The 26,680-nt window shown below is 41.9% G+C and overlaps 1 protein-coding gene across 9 annotated transcripts in view; it reads left to right on the top strand.

The window, feature by feature from the left end:
• Nucleotides 1-26,680, top strand: part of fam172a (family with sequence similarity 172 member A) — a 156,184-nt gene that overhangs the window by 39,426 nt on the left and 90,078 nt on the right. For 8 of the 9 annotated variants that reach the window (XM_040155506.1, XM_040155502.1, XM_040155504.1 and 5 more), the window contains one exon: nucleotides 22,018-22,236. The exons of the other annotated variant lie outside the window; for it this stretch is intronic. In XM_040155506.1, the coding sequence (XP_040011440.1) occupies nucleotides 22,018-22,236 (219 nt within the window). The remainder of the gene's footprint in view (nucleotides 1-22,017; nucleotides 22,237-26,680) is intronic. 9 annotated transcript variants of the gene reach the window in all.

The following is a 26,680-nucleotide window of genomic DNA, read 5'->3' as shown; positions in this document are numbered from 1 at the left end:
CAGATAGACAGAGGGAGGAAAAAATAATTACAAAGAAAAAAAGCGCCTCAGTTTGTGTAGATATCTTTAACCTTTTATTCACCTCTTCAGCCCCTTTTGCACTTTCTAACCGAAGAACTGTTTCCCTCTTTTAAGTCCATGCCCCTCTTCTCTTTCTACATCACTTCTTTCTCTTTGTCGCTCTTCTTTAGCTAAGATATCTCATTAATAACCACTTCTCTTGCATGCCTCCTGTTAGCCTACAGTGTTAGCTTGCTGCTCGTTCTCTCACCCCGCTGCCGCACCCCGCTCTGTCTTTCCTCCCTTTCCTCTGCTCTGCTCTCTCCTCTGCTCCCTTCTCTGCCCAGGGTTCTTGTTTGAAATTCAAGAGTGGTGCAGTGAGACTGCAATAACCTACATATAGATCTTGCTTTCTGTCTCTCTCTCTCTCATTTTCATTTTTCTCTCTCATTTATTCCATTATCACTCCTTTTCTTTTTAACCACTACCCCTCAAACCGGCCAGGCTCTAGTGTATTTTTGAAATAAATATTAAAGGTGTAATCTATTTACATTAAGTCTATAAGAAAACTTTTTGCACCATTTTTCTATACACAAACTCTGTCAGTCTGCTACACCTCATAATGCTACAGGAAGAAATGAGGGGGATTCTTGATGTCAAATTGTTCTTGGGTTATCATTGGTTAATTTAAAATGCTGATAAATTCTGCCTCCACTTTGCCTTGTTGTTCATTCAGAGTGTGTGATGCTGGAGGCGCAACTCTTGTATGCCTCGCTGACTTCTTGGTGAACTCCTCTCCTGCAGATTAAAATAAAGACAAGGAGAGGAGGAGGCCAGATGAGAAGAACAAAGTTCTTGTGTGTGTGTGTGTGTGTGTGTGTGTGTGTGCGTGCGTGCGTGCGTTATTAGAGGGATGGGTGTGTTAACTAGTGTATGAATGCACAAATGTGCTTGTGTCTGTCCATGTGTGTGCATGCATGTTTGTAGTTTTAGTGAAGTTCCCTGTGCTTTTACTTGTGTATGGAAGTGGCATATTGGCAGTGGGTGGCAGTGCAGGAAAAGCTAGCTGGCTTGGTAGTCGGGAACCTGAGTCGGAGCATTCAGGAAGAAAAGACATGTCCTCCTGCTGTGCGTGGAAAACGCTGATGTTCATCATCCCCCTTTTTAAAGAACTATAGTTGCCATTTAATGACAGCAGGGACATTCTCCTTTTGTTTCTCTCTGGTAGTCTCACCTCTTGCTAATGAATAGATTGTATGCCAATTTATACAACTTGCAGTTATTCGATAATTATTTTTTTCATTTTTATTCTAGGGGCAAGTGCTTTGTTCTTTTTCAGGTGTGCATTTTGTAAGACTAGAGTGAATGAAACACAGTGGAGAGTCATGATGGCTGCACTGATTTAGTGGTTGTTATAAATATTTGATAATTGTCAGAGAGCTGCTAAAATGTAATGTAATATAAACTCCACTTCCTCTCCCATCTGACCATATGCATATGTGTGTGGGGCGCATGCGCACATGCACTAACCTGATTAACCCTGATTAATGTAAAGTAAAAGCCCTTCAGTATTACTTGGGGCAAGAGATGCCTTTTGCCATGCTCATATTTGTCTGTTTAATGTCCAGGAATTAATAACAGAGAAAGTACTTCTACAGATGTGGCAAATTTAAATATGCACGCTTAACTTTGCAGCATGATCTTCAAAGTTAGTCAAATTGGATGGTTAAGGTTCAAAGCTTAGGGCAGTGTGCTTTTTTGTAACCGGGGAGGCACTGCAAAATGAGAGCGATAGGCGAAAGAACACTTGGCATGGATCTACACATAGGGTCAGAGCATGGGTTTAAATTCTGCGGCGCTAACTCTCTAAGGGAGTTTTGTGTGTGTGTGTTTAAAAAAAAAAAAAAAAAAAAAAAAAAAAAAGAGAGACAGGGAGGGAGGGAGAAGGGCAGATGTTATATTGATGGCACGCCACACTTCTCTTCTCTGTCCTGAATAATCATGATCCAGAGCTGATGGGATGCTGCTTCAAAAAGATGAGAGTATGCATGAACTGTGGATGAACTGGAACCTGCATATGAACCAAGGCTGCTGGTAGCCCAGCCCAGCAGCCATCCCTGTTCCCCAGCCGGGGAATTCCTAAACCGGATTGATGCTCATAACAATGAGAGGCGGAATTGGGGGGAAATTAAGTGCACTTTTATATCTTCTTAAATGCATGCAAGTTATGGAATTTTTGGTTTGATGTTAATTACCTGAAAAATTTTAATTTGCTTTCGTGTCCATTTGGCAGTTTTTAATGTGTGTGATGAAGGTGAGGGTCAAAACGACAGAGAGAAAGAGAGGTAGAGAGAGATTTGGTCAAGCTGGGCTGGCAGGTGAGCAGACGTTTGCTCCAGGCTGCTATGCTACCTTTTGATACTACAGGCTTTGTGGAACAGACGCGATTTTCCTCTTTTTTCTTTTCTTTATCTCTCTATCCTTCTCTCTCTAAAACTGTCACTGTCAGCATGTAATCTCTATAGGGCTTTTATCATTTCCCTGCCTCAGATCTTGCCTTTCTTTGGTTGTTTTTTTCTGAATAATATGAAACTTGAGCGACAGACCCTAGGACAGATGTGTGAAGACCAGGGGCTGTTGTACCAGATCAGACAGATAGGTGGCAGTATACTGTCAGCTACATCAACACTTTTTCCCTCTCTCCCCTTTGCTCCTCCCCCCTCTCCCTCTGACTTAATTTGGCCCTGTTTTGTTGTCATTTATCTATCTCTGTCTGTCTGTCTGTCTGTCTGTCAAGAGTCATATTTTTCAGACAGATTTTCATATTTTCACATCATATCAAGTAATGAATTGAACTGAATTTCTACCTTCATGGTCATCTTCAGATCCAACTATCACACTGTTTTCATCATTCATCTTCTGTTATATCAAACCTCTCAAGCTCCCTCAGGTTATCGCTCCATTTCTATGGACTCTTCCCTCATCTCCTCCTGGAGGTGCTACCTGCCTAAATGCTAAAATGCAGTGCTGTTAGCACTTCTTAGCATAGACGGGGCTATTCATTCCTCTGTGTCTGATATAGGGTCTATAAAAGAATGGATGGATAACAAATTGTAGCACTGCATACCAGCTGTGACTCAGTACCATCAACGTAGAAATGATGTGAGAAGATAAATGCAGACATATACACACACTGTTTGCCCAGATCAAGGCCGTGGCTCTGAGAGACTAGTGGGAGATCAGGCACAGAGCGCCTATGGAAATAGAGGGCTTTGTCATCAAAACACCCACCACTCCTCCCCGGAGACGCACTACTGTGGTGGTATCCTCAACTTGCAGTCTTTCTTCTTGTCTTTTTCCCAACCTCTTGTTCTGTAACCTGCATCTGACACACACACACACACACACACACTGCTCTCCCTCCTTTCCCATTTACCTTTTATTGTCCTCAAGCATTTCCTCTGAAAAGGCAGTCATTTTCAGCAAAAGTTAAACTTGCCTGTACTCTCCTTATTGTTCCATCACTTACTTTTATTGGAAATGAACTTTGCAATTTACAGATAACTATTTCTTTCACAAATCTGTTTGTTTATTGACTTTGTGACATTTTACAAAAACTTGTCCATAAATGCCAACCGGGCAGAAATGGGCTTATATTAACTGCTGTTAGTTGGTAATTAGTGGATGTGGATGGTCATGGATTTAATTCTAACATTGTAACATTTAATTTTAATGTTGTCAACTGTATGGGTTCTGATTTTACTGGTCCTATCTATTCCTTTTTTTGCTATCCATCCATATCTCCCTCCTTTTTTTTTTTCCTATGCAATGTACTGTGGCGAGCATTCAGAGAATCCCTGCATTGTGAGCCTGCAGTAAAAGGGAAGGATTACTAGCTAACTGTTTATTGTGTCACTGAAAATGATCAAGGATTCAATACTACTTAGAGCAAACTCACTGAGCAGCATGCCATTTTATTTGATTGTTTTCTGCAGTATTGAATATGTGTTTCTTATGGTATGCTTTTTCATATGTCACCAAATCACTCCAAAGATATCTTATATCTGGTTAATAAGTTATTGTATGTTTTGCAGAAATGAATGTTTTTCTTCACTATTATTTTCTGGTGCAAAATATTACACAATAAAGTAAAAAATCTGTTACACTATCTATTATAGCAGTTGAATGAGCAACAAAACAAAAGCTCAATTTTTTTTCTTTTCTTTATCTCTCTATCCTTCTCTCTCTAAAACTGTCACTGTCAGCATGTAATCTCTATAGGGCTTTTATCATTTCCCTGCCTCAGATCTTGCCTTTCTTTGGTTGTTTTTTTCTGAATAATATGAAACTTGAGCGACAGACCCTAGGACAGATGTGTGAAGACCAGGGGCTGTTGTACCAGATCAGACAGATAGGTGGCAGTATACTGTCAGCTACATCAACACTTTTTCCCTCTCTCCCCTTTGCTCCTCCCCCCTCTCCCTCTGACTTAATTTGGCCCTGTTTTGTTGTCATTTATCTATCTCTGTCTGTCTGTCTGTCTGTCAAGAGTCATATTTTTCAGACAGATTTTCATATTTTCACATCATATCAAGTAATGAATTGAACTGAATTTCTACCTTCATGGTCATCTTCAGATCCAACTATCACACTGTTTTCATCATTCATCTTCTGTTATATCAGACCTCTCAAGCTCCCTCAGGTTATCCCTCATCTCCTCCTGGAGGTGCTACCTGCCTAAATGCTAAAATGCAGTGCTGTTAGCACTTCTTAGCATAGACGGGGCTATTCATTCCTCTGTGTCTGATATAGGGTCTATAAAAGAATGGATGGATAACAAATTGTAGCACTGCATACCAGCTGTGACTCAGTACCATCAACGTAGAAATGATGTGAGAAGATAAATGCAGACATATACACACACTGTTTGCCAGATCAAGGCCGTGGCTCTGAGAGACTAGTGGGAGATCAGGCACAGAGCGCCTATGGAAATAGAGGGCTTTGTCATCAAAACACCCACCACTCCTCCCCGGAGACGCACTACTGTGGTGGTATCCTCAACTTGCAGTCTTTCTTCTTGTCTTTTTCCCAACCTCTTGTTCTGTAACCTGCATCTGACACACACACACACACTGCTCTCCCTCCTTTCCCATTTACCTTTTATTGTCCTCAAGCATTTCCTCTGAAAAGGCAGTCATTTTCAGCAAAAGTTAAACTTGCCTGTACTCTCCTTATTGTTCCATCACTTACTTTTATTGGAAATGAACTTTGCAATTTACAGATAACTATTTCTTTCACAAATCTGTTTGTTTATTGACTTTGTGACATTTTACAAAAACTTGTCCATAAATGCCAACCGGGCAGAAATGGGCTTATATTAACTGCTGTTAGTTGGTAATTAGTGGATGTGGATGGTCATGGATTTAATTCTAACATTGTAACATTTAATTTTAATGTTGTCAACTGTATGGGTTCTGATTTTACTGGTCCTATCTATTCCTTTTTTTGCTATCCATCCATATCTCCCTCCTTTTTTTTTTTCCTATGCAATGTACTGTGGCGAGCATTCAGAGAATCCCTGCATTGTGAGCCTGCAGTAAAAGGGAAGGATTACTAGCTAACTGTTTATTGTGTCACTGAAAATGATCAAGGATTCAATACTACTTAGAGCAAACTCACTGAGCAGCATGCCATTTTATTTGATTGTTTTCTGCAGTATTGAATATGTGTTTCTTATGGTATGCTTTTTCATATGTCACCAAATCACTCCAAAGATATCTTATATCTGGTTAATAAGTTATTGTATGTTTTGCAGAAATGAATGTTTTTCTTCACTATTATTTTCTGGTGCAAAATATTACACAATAAAGTAAAAAATCTGTTACACTATCTATTATAGCAGTTGAATGAGCAACAAAACAAAAGCTCAATTTTTTTTTTCTTTTTTCTTGTTTCTTGTTTTTCACACAGTATTTGCTTCAATTCTCAATTCAGTGCATTGGATTCCATTGTTATTTTCATTCCCGATCCACCCTGTCTTTATTTCTTCCTTATTTTCCTTGAAGCTTGTGAGTAAAGCAGTTGTGTGAAATGTTTAAGCCTTGATGTGTGTTAGATGAAAATAACAGAAAGTAAAACCGATTCAGTCACCACTATAACAGGACACCTGGAGACTGTCCTCTCTGTCTTTCAGTCTGTCTCGCTCCTTTCAGTAGTACCTACGTGGGTGAGTGGACAGGTCCTGTGCTTGCAAGCATGCTGGTAATTGTAAGCACATATACATAAACATACACAGCAGTTTCCTACCTTCCACTGTGGCACCAGGCAGAGAGTAGAGAACCTTGTAACATACATATTTGAACTCAGTGCGGCAGGTGGTGTTGCAGCTTGCTTATTCATTATTTGTAGTTATTCATTTATTGCACAAATCTATTTTTTGAATATAAGTTATGTGTTCAGCCAGTCCTGTGTCCTATTTTCCCTCGCCCCTCTCCTTCTCTTTTTGCCATCCACCTATTCCCACCCCACACCTGAGAGAGCTGAGGGTCTGCCGTGCCCAAGTTGACCACATGTTTGCAGGGTCAGCCAGAGTAGCTGGGTGAGTGCCAGCCTGCTGAGAGCCAGGGCCGGGGCAGGCCAGGGTTTGGTTTGACAAGCAACGAGACCTGGAGTGTGGGCAGACCGAGGTGGAGGTGGAGGCAGGACTGCAGAGCTTGTATCCTGCAGATTAGAGCGATGTACCATCTACACTCGCAGGATGGGCTTTTCAACATACCACACTACCCTGGCCATGACTCCTCAGAACTGGGGAAGTGTTTGTTACAATTGTGCAAGTGTGTGTGTGTGTGTGTGTGTGTGTGTGTGTGTGTGTGTGTGTGTGTGTGTATGTATGAATGAATGTGTGTGTGGGACAACTTCAGAAAGAGGCATGCGCACTTTTTTCTGATGGGTAATGGCAGCATAAACTTTTCACCCCACTTTCTCATGTGATCTGACTAAAACAGCATTCCACAGAAAACGCATGCGCCTTGCACCTGTTTGAATGTGTGTATATGTGTGTGCAGCTTTTGTGTGTTTCTGAGCTAATAGCCATATGAGCGGTGGACTGTGGATTACCTCTAGTTCAGACAATTATCTTTCCAACAGTCAATTCAAGGTCAGTTTTACAAACCCATTTACTTGCCAGCAAATATGCTTCAGTGAAGTGTGTCTGAATGAAATACTGTTTCAGACATCTTAATATGTATGACGTTTTGTTATTTTTTTTCCTACACCACCATTTTTCATGTATGTGTGCTATTCTGTTTTTGTAGTCGCTTACGAATATTTTTCTGGAGAAGTGTAGTAGGTTGCTTCTTAGTTTTTGTATGCCAACTGCTGCAGTCACATGAGCTATTCACGTGTGTGTGTGTGTGTGTGTGTGTGTGTGTGTGTGTGTGTGTGTGTGTGTGTGTGTGTGTGTGTGTGTGTGCTTTGAGTTTGTTGCTCTGCCTAATAGCTTTGGCAAGTGAATGAGGCCTGATGTTTGGAGCTTATTTAATAGGCAGTGCGCGTGCATGTGTCTGTGCTTGTGTGTGCTCAGTCTTTAGCAGTGTGCCACGTCTCAAGCCCCTTATTCTTGGATAATTGTGCTGCAAGTCCTCAGTCTCCCCTTTAGCCTGAAAACCAAGCTCATTGCGGCCCCCAAAGAGCCCCCCCACAAGGTAGAGAAAAAAATCCCAAGTTGTCCTTGTGCATAAAAGTAGATTCTACTCTCCAACACCTTTTCAAATTAATATTTGTGATGGCCGCCATTCTGCCAGCCCCAGTTTCTGTTCCCTACCTTTGTTCCTGCGTTTGATGTAATGGAGGCAAGGACAAAGAGGAGAGCAGGCAGAGTGTGTGAAAATGGTAGTTAAGTGGGCTTAAGGGCTCCTTCAGTACTTTCTGAAAGGCCTGGACCCTGAATAGGACCCTCGCACTGCTAAGCTGTAGCGCAGTAAACAAGACAGGTCCAGCACAAAGGTGTGTCTCAAATGAGCACAGACACCCTCCTCCTCTTTTGCCTCACCCCAACCTCCCATCCGACTCTGACATCTGGCCAATCCCAAGATCTGTCTGAGTCCTCACTCATTCCCCTCCCCTTTTATTCCGCCTTCATTTTTTTGCTCTCCTTCATATCTTTTCTCTTGTTCTTTAGTGCTTCTCCGCACTCTTTTCTGGTGTGTGTGTGTTTTGTTGTGCTGGTCCCGGCTGGACGGCTCGCTCTCTAGCCAGGCTTGTCCCCAGTGCTTGGGCGGTTCGGTTCTTTTGTTTAGTTAATTGCAATGAGTATAATGTACTAGTCTCTCGGAGGTCCACGAAAGACAATTAGACAATCCCAAGAATTTAATGAGACACCACCAGGCCCAGTCCTCCTCCTCTGCTTTGAGAAAACACCCAGCTCTCCGTTGGCTCTGACTGGGATGTAGTGAGGAGGGGGTTGCGATGCAGGTTGCCTGTCTGTGTTTGTTCGTGTGTTTACTAGATTGTTGGTCTGCCCATCAGAGAAATGACCAGAGAGAAATGACCAAGAGAGATATGCAAGAAAACCCCCCAAAACCAAAATAAAGTATTCTGCCTATATGTTAATTCTACATTTATATGACACATTTCCCGGCCTGAGACACCATGGGATTCTCATCTGAAGAATTGCTCTTCCCGGACAAGAACAGACTTCCCGGGAATGTCCGTGTAATTATTAAGAGCGATTATCCTGTTCACCCAGTGAAGGGACAGAGCACTTGACAGTGTCATCCCCGAAAGGAAGAGGGATTGCTGGGGGGCCTTGGTGACAGACGAAACCCTGGGTGGCCCTTTAAGGACTTCTCCCCTCTCCTTTCTCTCACTCTCTCTCTCTCTCTGTCTTTCTCCCGTCTCTATTATTTCTCCCATGGTGTTCCCTTTCTCTATTTCTTCCTTTACTCTTTTTCTGTCATACATTCTATCGTCAACTCTTTTTAAGACCTCTCTCTGGATCAGGCCAAGATAAAGCCAGCCTTTAAAACAGAGGTAATATCCATAAGTGATTCATTATATCTCTCTTCACCTCACATGGAGATTAATTAATAATATCACTCTGCCACTGTCAAGTGCCTGTAATTCACAACCTTAAAACCTACACTTGTATCAAGTCATAGAAGAAAGTTTTTTCTTATATTCCTTTTGTTTTCCCCATGTCACCTCCATTCTTTCTCTCATTCCGTCATTCTTTTTTTTTTTTTTCTCCCTGGCTAATCATGGTGTTACAACAAAAGACGGGGCTCCATTATTGCATGTGTGCGTCCCAGAAGAAAGGAAATGAGAACGGGACAGAGGGTGGCCGTGGCCTGACACCTCACTATTAATCTTCCAGTAAAGCCTTGTCAGGCAGAAACGGACACAAATGGATCACTCCCATTAACTGGGGGAGTGTAGGTAAGGACTTTAACAAGCGTTTACCAGAGTCCATTTTCTCACTAATGAAGAGGGGGAATACGCGACCTCCCAGCCAAACCTGCCAAACCGCACTTAAAGGTCTGGATGGAAGAGAAAAGGAGGGAGGAAGAAGAGCTGGAGGAAGAGATGAGAAAAGAGTATGTGGGGATGGATAAAAAGCTCTGCTCTCAGTGCTGACATGTTGTATCACGCATGGTGTGAGGTTAAGGTTTGGGCCACATTATTGTCCACCCTCCATCCCTAAGGCCTCTCTTCTTGTCTCCAAGAGCTGTGTGTGAACTTCGGTCTGGACTAACATGGCAGCTCATCATAATGTGCGGAGAAAAAAAATTAGATACCTCTTGCCTCTCTTAAAATCCTCTACTTAACTGTCAGCTAACCCATTCCGCCAGCTTGACCATGTGCAAGCTAAGATGTGATCACCCATGTGTCCACAGTAGATACACACACAGTTTGTCCTGTGTTCTTTTTTCCAATTTCTGTAATGGATATTCACACAGGGGTGCATACTTGTCGAATTCTTTGACACCCCATTCTTTTGGGAGTAAGACAGAGGGCTGCTATGTTAGGTGTCATCTCATAAGGGGTTTGCATTTATGCGCTATGTTTTAAACATGTGTCTGTCATCCTCCCGAGCTGTCTCCCAAGCTGTCATGTCTGTGGCCAGAGTTCTGTCCACACAGCCCTGAAACCTGCTGGTACTGTGGCACGGCTCTCCGGGATGTCTCAGCGACACAACTGCACTCCCAAAGGGGTGTGTGTGTTTGTTTGTGTGGTTTTGCATACATGTGTATATGCATGTTGGGTGTGTGTTTGTATCTGTGAGTTAGCAGGGAGGACTTCAACGTTGAATTTCTAATGCATGATGTCCCTTGTCCCTTGATGCAAGCTGGATGGGCGAGTAATGGTTTTTGAAAAGCCACATGATAATAAGAGATGTGCTGGAAACTTATCAAGAATCAAGCTGTGGTGCCACAGTGTAATTCATCACCGCCCCTACAGATGTCAAAGTGTTTTAGTTTAAGTCGGTGAACACAAGCAGATTTTACATCCTCACAGAATTTCAGTTGTACTAAATATGTCATAGTGGCTCTCTCCAAAATGATGCATGTTGTGTACTGTATGATTGTCTTTCTGCTTGTCCTCCCCCACCAGCTATGACACCCGTGTGAGAAACCTTCTGGATAGGTTTGTTGTGCATCAAATTGTTGATGAGGCAGCGATAGCACTAGATGGATGCATTTAGCTGTTGTTTTCCTCTGTATCAAGCAGCGGTTAACAGTGAGACCAGTTTCCTGACCATGGCCAGATCAGTGGAACTAGTGTCATTAAAGAGATAGCAGCATGCGCTGACCTGGGTTATACCAGAGAGCAAGAAAGTGAGGAAGAGAGGGGCGGCCGAGCCGTTTTGTGTGTTATCACTGGCTCTGTGTTCCACAGGCTCCCTGGGGAAACTACGAGAAGAGAGGAAGACTTCACCCTCCTCCTCCCAGACATCCCCCCGCCCGTCTTCCCTAGCGCTCCCACTCCTCAGCAGCCCTCCCCTCCCCTCCCACCCCCCACACCCCAAACATTTTTAATTATATCTTCTTCCAAGTAGTGCGGCTCAGTAACCAAGGAGCTGACATTGATGCATGTGCTGATAAATCTGCAAACACTGGAAACAAGATTAACAAAGATTTTGAGGAAAGGTTGACAGCTAATTTTGCGCAATGGTCGGCGCCTCATTCAAGAGTGATGTTTTTGATAGAGCGAGCCACGCCTGAGAATTCGTGCTCTACACAGGGTTTGGGAGGGGACGCAAACATAGCAAAAGGAGTTCCGCGGCATTTGCACTTTTTAAATTGTTCTTTTTAATCTTTTCCTCTCTCCGTCATTCCAGCCGTCTGTCCCAGTCCGTTCATCCAGCCTACTGAGCATCTTGCCCCTGTGGTTTTTTTTTTTTTTCATCTTGTTGATTTTACACCCATAACTTAACATTACCTATTCACACTCAACATAGTGAGATGCTGTAATTCATTTTACTTGATTGTCAGCACGTTTTGGCACATAATGATGTACTTCATGTTAATTAAACCAGGAAGACATATGAAAACTTTTACCTATCAGTAAGCTAATATGATGGGGTAATTTTCTAAATTTCCTCTCTCTAGTTTCCCAAATAAAACAACTTGTTCTTCATTGGCTACAGAAGTAACATGACAATAGACAGTGCATTAGTTCAGCTTCTTTGTCTGTGGGCATTATTTGGGGGGGGTGTATATCTGTGTGTATATGTGCCAATCTAATCTGTGTGATCTAATCAGCAGTGTGTGTTGTGGAGTCGGTGACATGCCACTCCAGGCCCGTGGTCCTGTCTCTGAACTGGCTCTCAACCCACTGAGACACCGATACACAGTCCTCTGAGAGAGATATCAGTCTCTCTCATCACCTACACACACATACACACACTCTAGGAAAGAGAACGAGATAACAATCATTCTTCCACAGCTGATTCCCTATTTTCTCATTGAAGAAACCACACCATTCTGCCTCCTTCCTCTTTCTTTCTCCTCTCTTCAGCCAATTTCAGGTCTATACAGTAGAAACATCTTGTAGATTTCTTTTGTTCTGTTTTCATGCCTCTTTCTTTTTTCTCTTCCTTTTTTTTCCACCTCTTAATGTGATGCCTCCCCTGTCTTCATCTGTTGGCAGCTGACAGCTTCTTTCACTTTTCTTTGTCAATATCTACTTCTCCCTCTCTCTCTGTCTCTCTAGCCCTCTTTTTCATCTGTTCCCCCCCATCTGCTTTCGCTTTTGTTTGCCTGGCCCCTCTCCCATCCCAACTTGATAATGAGGAATGCGGTGTGACCCTGACCTCCATCGGCCCTGCAACCACCTCCGACCCCTCCAGGTGACCTCCAGTCCCTGTTTTGACAGCTTGATTAATTACCCAGTGTTATGATTTATGAGAAAAGCAGTATGTAAAAATAATAGACAACAGGTGGTCTTAAAAAAAGTAGTAGATTTGAAAGAGCTTCTAGTGAGGATTGTGGTGGCGGTGGGGTTGATGGGGTTGGCCTGTGTCTGTGAGAGAGAGCTGAAAAGAGAGAGAATGTGTGTGTTTTACAGCCGCTCTCCATGGTTAATTGCTTTCAACCGTTTTTGAAGGCTACATCGGGTTAATAGGAAAATGTCTATTGCTCCATGCATGGTTTCCTTAGTTGCCACAGCATGGATTTCTCTGTGTGTATTTGGCCGTCTGGTGAGAGGATGAAGGGGATTCCAACCTACATGCGTAGCTCCATGTGTGTGCTGTGAAGCATAAAACCAGCCAGGCTGTAATGACACTATGGAAAATGTGCTGGAACACACAGATGTACATACATGCATACGCAAAGACAGATACACTATATTCTCCGCCACCTCTTCTCCAAGTTACATCCTTTGAAAGTAAGCAGAGTAAATGGCAGGACAGAGCAGCCATAGTGTTTATCCTTCACACTTCAAACACAGCTTGTGATTGGCTGTGGCGACCTCCCGTGACTCATAGACCTGTGGTGCAACTCCACTTAGAAAGAGGTCAGACTCTTGTACTCTTGTTGGAGTGTGCGTGTGTGTGTCATTGTGGATCTGTGTCTATGTGTGCTAATACTGTGGTCTTCAGATTTATTGCCGGTTTCCTGATTGTAGCCTCTTACACCGTCACAGTGTACAATACCACTGCAGATAGAAATTAATATTTTACACATATAACCTAGCAAATTTAATCTCATAAAAGGTCACACTTAACATGAAATATCACACACACACACACACACACACCTCACATAGCAACAGTCAGCAACGTTGGCAGGACCACCAGTTCTCTGTGTGGCTCTCCCTTCTAGGTCACAATAACAGGGCAGGGGTGAAGGGATTCCTCTTTGACCTTTGGCCCACAGAGGTCAGAGTGGTCCTGTGATGTTCAGTGAGATTAATACCCTGGGCGAAACAGCATAGTCTCATTATTCACCAACACAGTGCTGATTACTGGTAGATGACACCCAACACAGCATACCTACATTTTTTTTTCAACACAACTGAGCAGTCATAATTCCTTTTTCATGATCTATTATCTAATTATTTGCAAAATAGTTCATGAAATGGCACATGCTAAATAGCAAATAGTAACTATTAAAACATAATCTATTAAACTGTAATGAGAAGTTATTTCTATTTTACCAGACAGATGGACCCTATTTTTTTTCTTAGTAATTTACCATGGCGTACACACATGTGCTTGTGTATTATTTTACCATGTTGATGGGTATGTGCCTAGCTCTGTGCATACACATGCATGGATACATGTGTTAACGTGTCTACAATGTTTAGAGGTGTCCTACCATTGACCCCGGTTGGCTCAGTCTGTACATATGGCCATGCGTCTTGCACCCACCGTGTGTGTGTTCATGTGTGTTAACGCACTAACTACCTGTCCAGATGGTGAAGTAGAAACATTCATCGATAGCGCTCTTTAAGAATTCACATTGTGGTGGAAATTCTGAAAGGCATATTCACTTTTTGGTGTCATTTAGTGTCAGTGTTAACATCATGATTGTCAGAGATGGATATTTCACTGTCATTGCGGAGGTCAGATGCCTTATTTTGGTCCATTCTCGTTCAGAAATGAGATTTTGAATATCAGCCAAATAATTCTTTATAATCAGCATCATTATAGTCATCATCTTCATTTAGCATCGTGTTCCTTCCTTCCTGGGCCCATTCAACTCAGGCTTTGTCTTCCTTCCTTCTGTGCAGTCATTAGTGGCCTTCAGGACCTGGTTGCTCCTGGGACGCCTCCACTACTCCTGGTTTCCCTCTTTTTGTAGCTTCTCTGACTCCCCTTCTCTGCTCCCCTCTCTCCCTGATTTATACATTATATAGTTAGGCAGGAGGGCAGGGAGGCACCTATCATTCCATGATCTATACCTCTGTGCCCGCATTAAAAATACATGTGTATGCTTAGGGGAGACAATATAGAATATATAAATCAAAATGGGAACAGCATCAGAATAAGCCTCCTGTATTTATTTCCCCATAGCTTTCCCTCTGTGGGCTGAGGACTCTTCCTGTTAACTGTACGCTTTGGATGTGTTAGTGTATTCTAATATTAAAGTACACTTGAAATATTGTTAATTTATTATGCCACAAATTTGATGATCTGCCAAAGCAACACAGCAGGGCTGGCACACGACTCATTTTAATATTCTATTTTCAGATTTTTTAAATTTGTCTAATTGTTAAAAGATTTCAGTGTAAAAAGATATAATGACACATGAAGCCCTCAGAAACACTAAGATATTTGGATGACTGTTAAGTGGCGCCAGTGGAGCCAATCACACATCTGGTTAGACAGCTCTAAAACATGAGTGTCGGTGAGTTTATGTTCACAGTTGTGTCTTTGTGAATGACACGTAGGTCTTCTGTTTAAAAAAAAAAAAAGAGTTGACAAATGACTTGTGTAACATTTACTTGCACAATCAATACTCTGACAATTTCCACCTGGACGGTGATTAATGCTACATCCACCCCCAATCTAGCAACCCCCTCCCCCAACCCCGCACCTCCCTCTGTGTATGTCGTGCTGAGAGCAGATGAGACAGGCCTCCGAACTCTTGTGTGTATCAGTGTCGTGTGTGTTTATGTGGCAGTGTCTGTCCAGATACTTGGATGCTTGATCAACCATTGAGCATAAATAGTGGCTGAACAAATTCAAAGATTCACAGACATTAAGCATGATAAATATTTGACACAAAAACTGACTTTGGCATTGCACTGAGTGGGTTACTCAACAGTGTTTGTGTGAATGTCTTTATGTCTACCCTTTCACTAAGGTGCTGAAAATAGACAGGTCGGGGGGAGCGAAACAGGAAGAGAGAAATAGAAAGTAAGACAGAAAGAAATGTAAATGCGAGCATGAAAAGAAGCTGAGGCATCAGGGATCAGAAGCTCTGCTATTCTCTTCACTTCCTCCACCCCACTGCTCCACTTTGAACTCATTTATAAATATTCAGCTCCACATAAAAACAATATCCAAATGATCCCAGACATCCATGCCAAGGTTAAAAACTCTGCTGCTTATTACAGACACAACTACTTGACTAGCTCCAAAGGTTAGCCTCTTATTTTGACCTAAACTATTTGTGCTCATTAAGATCAAGAAAAGATAATCATTACCACAGTCTTATTTACTTTGACCAAATTAGTTTATGACTACATTAGTGGAAGCGAGCGCCGAATACAGTCTTTGAACTTGAAGTGAAAAGTTGAATCTAAAGAAACTTAATTAAATGTGTACTCTTTATGAGAGGAGAAACCCATGCACTGGGCGATTTGTTCAAAATGAACTCAGAGGGCAGATGAGGAGATGAAGCTCCAGTTTGTCTTACCTTTTTCAACTTACTGTTGAATTGATTGCTTAAACATACAGGGATGTGGAGTTAATCAGAGGTTCCAAAAAAATACAAGTTGAGCACATGCATGTCGTGTATGTATTGCGATTTATGCCACTTAGTTTCTGTACCAATGTCTTCATCTATGATTTAATTTTAGCGCATTATCTTGCTATATTTCTTTACCAACCTGAACATTTTGCAGTCTTTTTTTTTAAAGAAATGTAGGATAATCACATTTAAAAACATTTAGATCTTCCCTTGAAGTACGCACATGGCGTCCTGGGTATCACTAGTTATCAAGCGGATGATTGATTTTAAGATGGCAGTCTGATGACAATCCCAAATCATCCCCTCTCACATCATCCCTAAGATCGACACATGTCTTTTCATAGCCTCTGTGGTACAGTAAGTACTCTTCTACCCTTCTGCTCTCATTGAAACATAGCTTTATGCTTGGTGGGTATGGGGGGTCTCAGATTGGTGAGAAAAATGAGAAAGGGGGCACCGTGACTTAATCTGACAGTACTGTGCGATCTGTGTGGTATGTCAGCCTCAGGGAGAGGGGGAGCGGGAAAAAAAGAGAGAGAGAGAGAGAAAAGAGGTGGATCGGATGGATAAAGGGGCCCTGCATGCAAAAAAAAAAAAGCTCATGTAGAGACTGAGACAGACAAGGTCACACAGAGCAGGGTGGCCCTGACAGAGAGGGAGAGCGAGAGTGTACTTATTACAGTATTTACCTTCCCTCTCAGTTCCTTCATAGCTCTTTATTGAGGAATAGTCTGTTTTTTCTGTCTTCCTGTAAACAGTTTTACTTGTACTTTTCTTGTATTTGATGTCACTTCAGCCACTAGTAACTGAAATGTTAACTGAGACGCCACAGTTTATTTTCGAACTTAGCTTTTCTTCTCGGTCAGCCATTATGCCTTGTTCAGATCTCAAACATGACTATAGCCTGCAGACATCCCTCCCCTCCTACTTCTCTTATTGGGTATGCCATGCTGGGTGACCCTTTCCTCCTTGTCAGTCAAGCCTGAGTAGCAAATCAGGAGCTGTGTATTGCTGAAACAAGGAAGTGGAGTGAGGGCTGTTGAGAAAAGGGAGCGCCGCTTGCCCTGATCCTAACAGCCCCACAACAGAAAACTAATAAAGTAAGCTGCCTGAGAGCCAATTTCAATGGACACCTATAGATTGCATGCCGATTCTTGTGATGTAAAATGCATGCGCATGGATACACAAATGCATTAAAATACAAGTGCAATGTGAATGAGAGCATTTATATGCTCCTATTCAGCAAACAGCCACATATACAACCTCAAATTCACGCAAGCATACCATCCACTTTCCTCACTGCATGCACCCGTGACCGCTATCAGCCATGCTTTGTACCTGTCAAGTGCTGTCCTTTTCCCTGTGCCCAAAGCCCTGCTCACTACATGAGAGCTCTCACATCAAAGCTTCGCTGAGCTCCACACGCACAGATGAAACACCCTCTCACTCCGGCCGCCTCTCTCCCTGCTCCCGCACATTAGACACATTTCATTTCATTACAACGCCACTGGAAAAATAGAGGCGCTGCTGTCTTAAAGGGACATCTTGTTTACTCTCCGTCCTACTTGTGTAGTCACTCACATGTAGACATACACAGAGACACATTCACATTGTCTGCCGCGTTCTTTTTAAATTACGTGACTGGAAGAGAAAATAATGATCTGTTACCATCAAAGTTCTAGTGGACAAATGACATCTAATTTGACCATAGAGAGGGCACATCAGTGTCATCAAAGAGGTATTTCCAATATTGTTAAGACAGCACAGTATCATACGGTTTTATATTAATAAATTACAAATAATACATAATATCATGATATGTATATTACAGCTTAAAGCCTATATGTTTTCCTTTTATATTAATTTTTTCCTCAATACCATACGGATAGTAAGTGGTGTTTGGGTTTTTAAGGGCTTCACAATCTTGCATGTGGAGATGACGGAGGAAGGGTTTCATCACGATGATGAGACAAGCCCTGGTTTCCGTAGCAGCGGCAGCCTTTGTTGTGCTATCTGGTGTGGGACAGGCCGACAAAGGAGTGCTAAGGAGCGTCCGGAGCAGGGTGATGGGGGTTGGGGTGCCCCCTTTTAGAGGGGTCGGGGCGACCCTCTTGACCGCTGGCCCCAGGGCAGGGACTCAGTGTGGTGGTGGCACAGGGCACCCACAGGGCATGGGAAGAGACTTAGCCTGCATACTGCAGCAGAAAGACAAGACTGACCCAACGCTAGAGGACCATGTGTGTCTGCTTTATTTGAGACAGTGTGTGTGTGTATAGGACAAAGGAGAAGTGACCCAGTGTTAGCAATGTGTGAGAGAGAGATTTAGTAGTATAAAAAGCAGGGTGACCCAAGGTTTGCAGTGTGCATTTGTGTAAGATTCACACTTTGACAGCACATCACAACACAAAGATCAGATTTAGCAGGTGTATCCAGTGTGTGTGTGTGTGTGTGTGGGAGAGACTTAACTGTTAGCTAGAAACACAAAGACCAAATGACCCAACTTTAGAAGGGTGTATGGCAGAGAGATTTAGCTGTCACAAAACAACACAAAGACTGGGATGATGAACATGAGCTCTGTGTGGGAAGTTAGTTCTGTGGGATTTGGGGAAAGCATTGACATTTTGTTTAATTTGAATATCGTGTTTTTCTCTTCTAAAACATTTGTTATTTTGTGTATGTAGATAGGTTTGATATATCCAATTAGAAAATCAAAGTAGCAAGATATAATACTTAAATTATATAATCACATTTACAAAATAACCTTATTTCAATCAAAGCTTTTTCTTCTTTTTTAAATGTCAAGAAAAAAATTTCACAATTGCATTGTTGTGCCCATTCAACCAGCACCAGACTCACTGTTATATTTTTGGTTGATGGAGAGAAGAATAAGAGGAGGAAGTGACGGGACAGGGCGAGCAGTGGTCTCCTGACACCAACACAGACCTCTCAGTGTTCAAGTAAATGATTGTTTCCGACATAGAGGTGAAGTCGATGGCCCTGGTCCTCCAGACTAAATACGCCGACGACATGCCTTTACAGCAATGTCCTTTTGGGTGACTGGACAGCTGAAAGGGTTAGCACTGTTAGCTTGGTTAGGTGTGTTAGCCAAAGTAAAGGTGATAGGCTATAGGCCACTCAGGGTTAACATAAGGATGCAAAAGGCTAGGAGCTGGGCCACTTGAAGTTAGCATTAGTATGCCTAAGGCCAGTAAGGGTTATTGACTAATAAGGGTTAGGGTAACAGCACTGAAGACTAAACATGGTTTTAGGCCACTTTGGGTTAGCACCAGAAAATGTGGACCAGTGCTGCTAAACCATTAACTTTTGGCCTTCTGAACCAGGATTAGGGGAAAGGAGAAATGTACACAAAGTGTTATGATGGTGTTGAAGTACAAGAGGCTTTTCATCTTATTTCTGTCTTTCTTTCCTCCCATTTGATTTGGAAAATGTGTTTGCAGTGCAATGGACTTCTCATTCTCTCATTGTTTAGTTTTTTCATATATTTAACAGTTTTGAAATGAATCATTTATTGATTTTAAATTTGATCTCTTTTATAATGTTGTTGCTGAACTGGTCTTGTCAGTTATTTTATCGGACTGCCACCAGTGGGCAGTGGCACAAAGCTGGTGTGGATCTGGTTAGACTATATCTCTCTGTAAGTCCTTCCTTGTCTTTCTGTCTGGCTTATCATTTTACAATCCATCTATATATCTCTGTTTCTCACTCTTTCTCCCCTCTCTGTCTCCCTCTCTCTCTTCTCTCCTCTCCTTTTGTCATCCACTCCTATTTCTTTTTCTTCCGGCAATTCATCTGTCCGAATGCGCTCTTGTGTGTCTGAACTTATGTATGTACAAATTACTTTGTGATGTCTGCAAGCCAAATGAAGTCTCCCTAATAAATCCTCATCCATTACCTGTCCAACTTCACTTTTTCTGCTGTGTAAACACACACATAGACACACAGACAGGTAAAAATCCAGGTTTGAAAAAACATTATATACCCAGGATTTGTATACATACTATAAAATGGACATGTAGTTTTTAAAGTCATAAATCACTTTCTACAATAGATACAAAACTTCATTCCATGATCATGCACATGTCATTATGTAGTGGAAAATGTTTAAAGCTGAAATGAGAAACATTTGTTGAATTTTCAGTGGCATTTAAAAGCTGCTGAAAAGGCAAATTAACTTAAAACGCATGCTTTACATTTAATAATAAGCTATTATTTTTGTCCAAATTTCCTCTCTGTTAAAATGTTAAGTTAATAATCTTTATTCCCAGCAAGGGAAGTACAGCCTTGTCTGAATTTGAAAGGGAGTGAAAATCAGACTAATTTCATAATCTGAACAAGTGAGAAAGTGTCATTTTGCCGTTGTCAACACACGGCAGGTGCTAAGGGAAGGGGTGTGTGGCAGGTTTGATGTCGATGGGCACAGGAGGGACACGCACACATGCTGCGTCAATGGCAGACAAGCACAGTGTTAACACTTATTAAGGAAGAGGAGACATGCTTCCTTTAAAATACAGTGTGTGTGATGGTGATTTGCAGTGGAAGCTGAGCGACGCTGCCTCTCTTAACTCCCTCTCACATCTGCTGAAGGTCTTTTTGTCAGCACGGATATCTTTCGTTCTCCTTAGTGTGTCTTCTGTGTGATGTGTGTTTGCACAGGCGTATACCCATAAGCTTTTGTGTGTAAAAAGCACAACCTAAGTGAAACAGGAATCCATCCATTTCCTGCGTTAGTTTCAGAGTGCTTCGGACAATAAACACAGTTAATTAAAATGGCTTCAAAGTTGAAGAAGTCACTAAAGGCTACAAAAAAACTTCCTTTTTTCCGCAATACATTTCCCCTCATTAGTTCTCTCGTATTGTAACCATTTGGGTTTCTGTTCTCTTAAAATTTTCCTCTTTATAGGTCTTTTTTTTTTTTTTTTGGCATTTTGGACTGATTATTAATATTAATTCAAATTTTATTGTCATGCCAAAAATTTGTCACTTTTAAAAAAAAAACTTTAGAATTTTATCTTGAATGCTGTTTGTAGAAGTTTCCAGTCACATACAAAGAAACACATGCACATACACACGGATACATATGGAGTTGTGGCTAACTCTTTCGCTGAGTGATGGTGGGATCGATTGGGTTTGATATTAAGTGACACATGGCCTTTGGACTCACTAAATGCTACTCACCGACTGAAACCTCCGGCGCTGAATTCCAATCTCCCAGTTACTTCTCAGGCTCGTCCCTGCAGTAACACTCTCTCATCTGTCTCTTTCTCTGCCATTTCTTTCAGTCTGGATTTACATCTTTTCCCCAGTCACCTTACAATCTGTGTCTTTTAAGTTTTGTTACAGTATTATTTGCTCATCGATATCCACTACTGAGCTCTTTCTTAAACACCATGAGCCACTACCAGACCTAGACTGAACAGGTCAAGTTTTTGAGCTTCAATGTAGCCAAGATTATCACGCAGTGTTATTCCAACTTTCCGTAGTAGGTTTTATTCTAAGTAAAAAAAATAAGAACTATCAACTAAAAAAACAACAAAAATGTTTGTTTCAAACCATTACATTTTAGATTTAATAAAGTTAATACAGGCATTTTCGAAAGGAACAAAAAAAATCAAAGCATTTAAGGAATTAAAGGGAAAAAAAAATACACAAAATATTTTTTTTACAGATCTCTTTCACACGCACGTGCACACACACCCACACACACACACACACACACACACACACACACACACACACACACACACATATATATGCCATGCTCTCTACATTTCTCAACCTGAAGAAACATTTATTTTATTGATATACTGTAGAAATCAAGTCCTCTCCCTAGACATTTTGTGGCTCTATTTTGATTGCCCTTTTTCTCAACCTGGTTCATTTTTAAGTTTTGTTTTGATTATTAAGCACTTTGTTATAAAAAGGTCTATAGTGTTTGTTGTAGTGTGTAATAGTATACTACAGAAATATAGATAGTTATATAGAAAACAGTGAATGTATAAAATATGATAGATGCTAAACACTAAAACATCCATGCTATGGATGTCATACACATATTTATCTTTCTTATCTGTTTTAGGAGGGCTATGGTGTGATGGTGCTCAACCCCAATGAGAACTACCTGGAGATGGAGAAGCCAGTCAAGTCCTCTCCCCTACCCTCTCCTACCGAACCCTCAGACGAACCTGCTGAAAAGAGGGAACGCAAAGATGATAAAGAGGGCAAAAAGAAGAGAGAATTTTATGAGAAGTACCGTAACCCACAGAAGGAGACAGAGACTGAACGGATCCCTATACGGGTAAGAAAGAAGGGAGAGGGGGGGCAAGGGATGGAGAGAGCGAGGAGAGACAGAAAAGGAAGGCAGGAAGGAAATGTTTGGAAAGCTTGGGCAGAGGGACAGAAAGACAGATGTTCATCAAAAACAGGCATGATAGGGGGAGGCGGACGGAGTGACAGTTTAGGGTTGTAGGAGGAACTAGGAGAAGAAACTTAGGTGAGAAAATGGGAGGGAGGAATTTGGGCAAATTTGGAGGAGACAAAAGAGTTAAGAAGGTGCTGGGAGGAGGTTGGTGGGAGGCGGCTAGCTGAGGAAGCAAGGGAAGGAAATGTTAGGTAAGAAGGGATGGAGGGAGGATGGGAGGCAGAGGGAGAAAGAGAGGCTCTTGTGTGGTCAGCCTGTGTGTGAAGAGGTTGGCCGTGCTCCAGTCGCCTCTCAGTGAGCAAGTGTTAACCACATGGCTACCTCCCTCTCTCCCTCGTCCTCTCCCTCTTTTCCTCTCTCTCTTTTTCTCTCTCAGATGGTGGGCTGGTCATTGCAGCTCTGGCCCTTCACTCTTGTTGACCGCTGGGATTATTATCTCCCTAACACACATTCAGCAAACACACTGCAACATTCTTATCATGCTACACTGACTGTACAGCCCTTAATCATACACCCACACATATACACATGCACATGCACGTACACACGGCTCGAGGCACCTAGCCCGGCCAGTTTACCCTGTGGTCAAACACAGGAAGCTACCCTTTGCGTAAATGTAGTTTCATTGTGAAAATAAATATGGCCAAAGTGATGAGAAATGGAAACAATGTCCTCCTCATAGATGTCTTTACTTTCACTCCTGCCAACAAAATTCATAATTTGCTGCTTCAACAGGGTCCAGCCATTTAAAAAAAAAAAGCTTTCATTCAGTAAGATTATCGCAGGGTATCATAGAAAAGTGTTTTTCGTCGATTAACTGTGTATTACTTTGGTTGATGGCAGTGGCGTCACAGTAATGCATGTACCTTTGTGAGTGTGGGTGGGTGTGTATTTCGTGTTTGTGTTTGTGTGAAACACATCAAGTCTCTGGTGTCTGACGAGTAAGGGCTGCTGTGGGACTAGTGGGCAGTGTGTTAGCTGTCAACGCTGGCTTTTTTTTTCTCAACCCCCCCTGGCAGTACCTTTACACACACTTTAATAAGGGATAATTAGCCGCAGTGCTATCTCACTCTGTTGCATTTCTTTACACGTGTGCTGTTTCCCTATCATTCAGCTGATGAACTTGCTTTACAACATCTGACATGAAGACCTTGTGGTTTATTAAGAACACGTATACGCCTGCTTATTCACCTGTAATTATCCAATCTGCCAATCATGTGGCAGCAGTGCAATGTATAGAATTATGCAGATACAGGTCAGAAGCTTCAGTTAATGTTCAGTCAATCAAACATCAAAATGGGGGGAAAATGTGATCTCAGTGATCACTCTTTACAACTGTGGTGAACAAAAAATCATCTCAGAATGCCACAGCCTATCTGAGTATTGTTCCTGACCATCTGCATCCCTTTATGGCCATAATTTACCATATTCTAATGGCTACTTCCAGCATGATGATGCACCATGTCACAAAGCAAAAGTCATCTCAAACTGGTTTCATGAACATGACAATGAGTTCGGTGTACTGCAGTGGCTTCAGCAGTCACCAGGTGTGAATCCAGTAGAACACCTTTGGGATGTGGTGGAGCCGGAGATTGGCAGCATGAATGTGCAGCTGACAAATCTGCAGAAATTGTTGGATGGAACCATGTCAACATGGACCAGAATCTCAAAGGAATTTTTCCAACATCTTGCGGAATCAATGCCAGGAAGAATTGAGGCTGTTTTGAGAGCAGTGGGAGGCTCTACACAGTGTTGTGGTGTTCCTAATAAAGTGCTTGGTGAGTGTATGTATGCTGTGTTTTCTTCCTCCCTTCGTCTTGCCTGTAATCTTTAACACTCAGTTACGTTAACAGTGTGAGATCTTTAACGCTGTCCAAACCAAGGTTTCCCCATCCTACAAGGAAAAATGAAGTATGATTCACATCTTGATATCAGGCTCTGCTTTCTTTGTCTGCATAATGCATGCTGGACAGATGCATTGAAACAAGGGCGGTATGTAGTAGCAGTGTGTCTTTTTGAGACTGTAGTGTCTCAGAAATACTGCGCAGTTTAACGGTCTTGGCTTTTCACAACTCTGTGAGATGAAAGTCAGGACAGGCAACATAATGAGTAACTGAAGCAAATACCACACCAGCCCAGTGCCATGTCAAGTCACATTTTTTTTTAATATACTTTAGGCTAGCACATTGATAATTAATTTAGCCCTCCATAGCAGTACAGTATTATTTTATGGCATCTAAAAAATTGATGGAAAAAAATGCTTTCTGTCATTTTTTTCAGACCAGCAGGATAATACAAAATTATCCTCATTAACCAGAAAAATAGGGGTCATGTAGAAGGTTTAGATTTTCCAGCCAAATACACTTGTCCTTCGATGCGGGGATTGCAAGACTCAGGATAAAGATTAATGAGTGAGCAGGCTGGCTCTGTGTTGGTGGCCCTTGAATTTTGACCTTTGACCCAGAATTCAGCAGGATGATGGTGTGTATGACCTCGCCTCTATCATCCACACCTCCTCCTGCACTGCATTACTCTCCACTGTTCTGCATCTGTCTGGCCCTGAGTAAGCTGTCACACGCACACATATACACGTGCATGCACGTCAACACATACCCAGATATGCAAAGGCACACACATACCGGCAGACAAAAGAATAAAGAAGGTGGAAAAATAACTAAGGTTTTGACATTTGTGTGTGTGTGTGAATCTTTTTCCTTCACCTCTGTTAGTCAGGGTGGGTGGTGGATCAAAATCAAACCTCTTTAGCAGGACTGTTTTCAGCTTTTTTAACAGCATCCACCCAAGATACGTGCACTCACACACATTCACACACATACACAGACCTTTTTATTCACTACACCTCTCACTCTAGCTCCTGCTGAGCTGCCAGACCACCTGCACACAGCCATTCAGAAACACACATGCTGACATATATACCTTTACTCCTCATAATATAATGAAATCCAACATTACACAAAAAAACACCATAAGCTTGATTTAACACCATAAGCTCTGTATTTATACCTATGGGACTCATAAAATTATATTGTACATTTTCGTTTTCATTATATTGACTCAAAAAGACTGACAAACACACACACACACACACATACACACCAGCCCCCTGAGTTGATTAATACGCTTCCTTACACACATTAATAAGCTCTTAACTGCTTTTAGGATTCTTACTTTTTAGCCTTGGGTTCATAGTGTGCAACCTCTCAACCTTATCTAATCCCTCTCCTATCCTCTCCTCCAGATCACACACCACTGGTTCATTTTTAGGGGGATGTTGGTTGAGGTAGGAGAGAGAAAGAGAGAGAACAGAGGGAGGGATGGAGGGATAGAAAGTCTGATTGGAGGGATGCTGATGAGGATAGTGGAAGGGTTGGGGGGGTTCTTTCTTAGCACTTTGCCGTATAGAAGTTTGGGAGTTCACTTTACTCTGAATTTTAGCAGTAATCCAGTTAGCTATTTTCTGTCAGCCAAGCAGAGGAATGGCAGGAACAAAAGGCACATTCACGGGTTTAAGAAGCTTCCAAAGAGTTCACCCAAGGCTGGCTGGCTGGGATTAGGCCAGCAGGCCCTGGAAAGCAGAAGGGGAAAAAAAAGAGCAAGGGGGACAAAAAACAGAGCTTTGCCTTTTTTTAAGCACTACTTATTTTTATAAATGACTGCAATACTTTTCTCTCATTCTCTCTTAGTTTTTTATGCTTTTCCTTTTAACATCTCACATTATATATTTTTTAAATGTACCGGGAGAGATATAGACACGAGAGGCCCTCATTCCAATAGTATTTAGAAGTAGCAGATTGAGGCAATTCCTTCTGTTCTTTTTCTCTCTATATATTTGGCGTTAATGCAACTTCACAAGTGAGAGATCTATATGACTGAGAATGAAGGACGTTGAATACTTTCACTATGACATCTCTCTGCTTTTCTCCACAATTATTCTTTTGGCACCATTAAACAACAATGGAGGAAAAAAAAGTGGGTTTTCATTGTGCTAGTGTTAACACTCAAGGCATTGTTAAATTCCTTTATGTTAAACAATTTTTATCCCTCACACTGGTTAGAGTTGATGTAAGACCCTTTCTTAAAGGTTGAAAATAAGACTCACTTATTTATTTATTTTTTTTATTTTGTTCTGCATATCATACATCATTGAGTTTTTCTGTTGTCAGTGCAGAGGCAGGACTCTTGGGAGTATTGTGGTCTCCAATTTCTTGGTGAACAGGGGGTCTTGTACTGTCATACTGGTGTGACTCTTGTAGACTGTACAGTGTGTGTTTCCTAAAGTAGGGAGCGTCCATTATGTAGC

The sequence above is a fragment of the Xiphias gladius genome, chromosome 19 (genome assembly GCF_016859285.1).
Source record: "Xiphias gladius isolate SHS-SW01 ecotype Sanya breed wild chromosome 19, ASM1685928v1, whole genome shotgun sequence".
NCBI lineage: Eukaryota > Metazoa > Chordata > Actinopteri > Istiophoriformes > Xiphiidae > Xiphias > Xiphias gladius.
The sequence above is the reverse complement of the archived record's forward strand: the minus strand, read 5'-3'. Positions and strand labels throughout refer to the sequence as shown.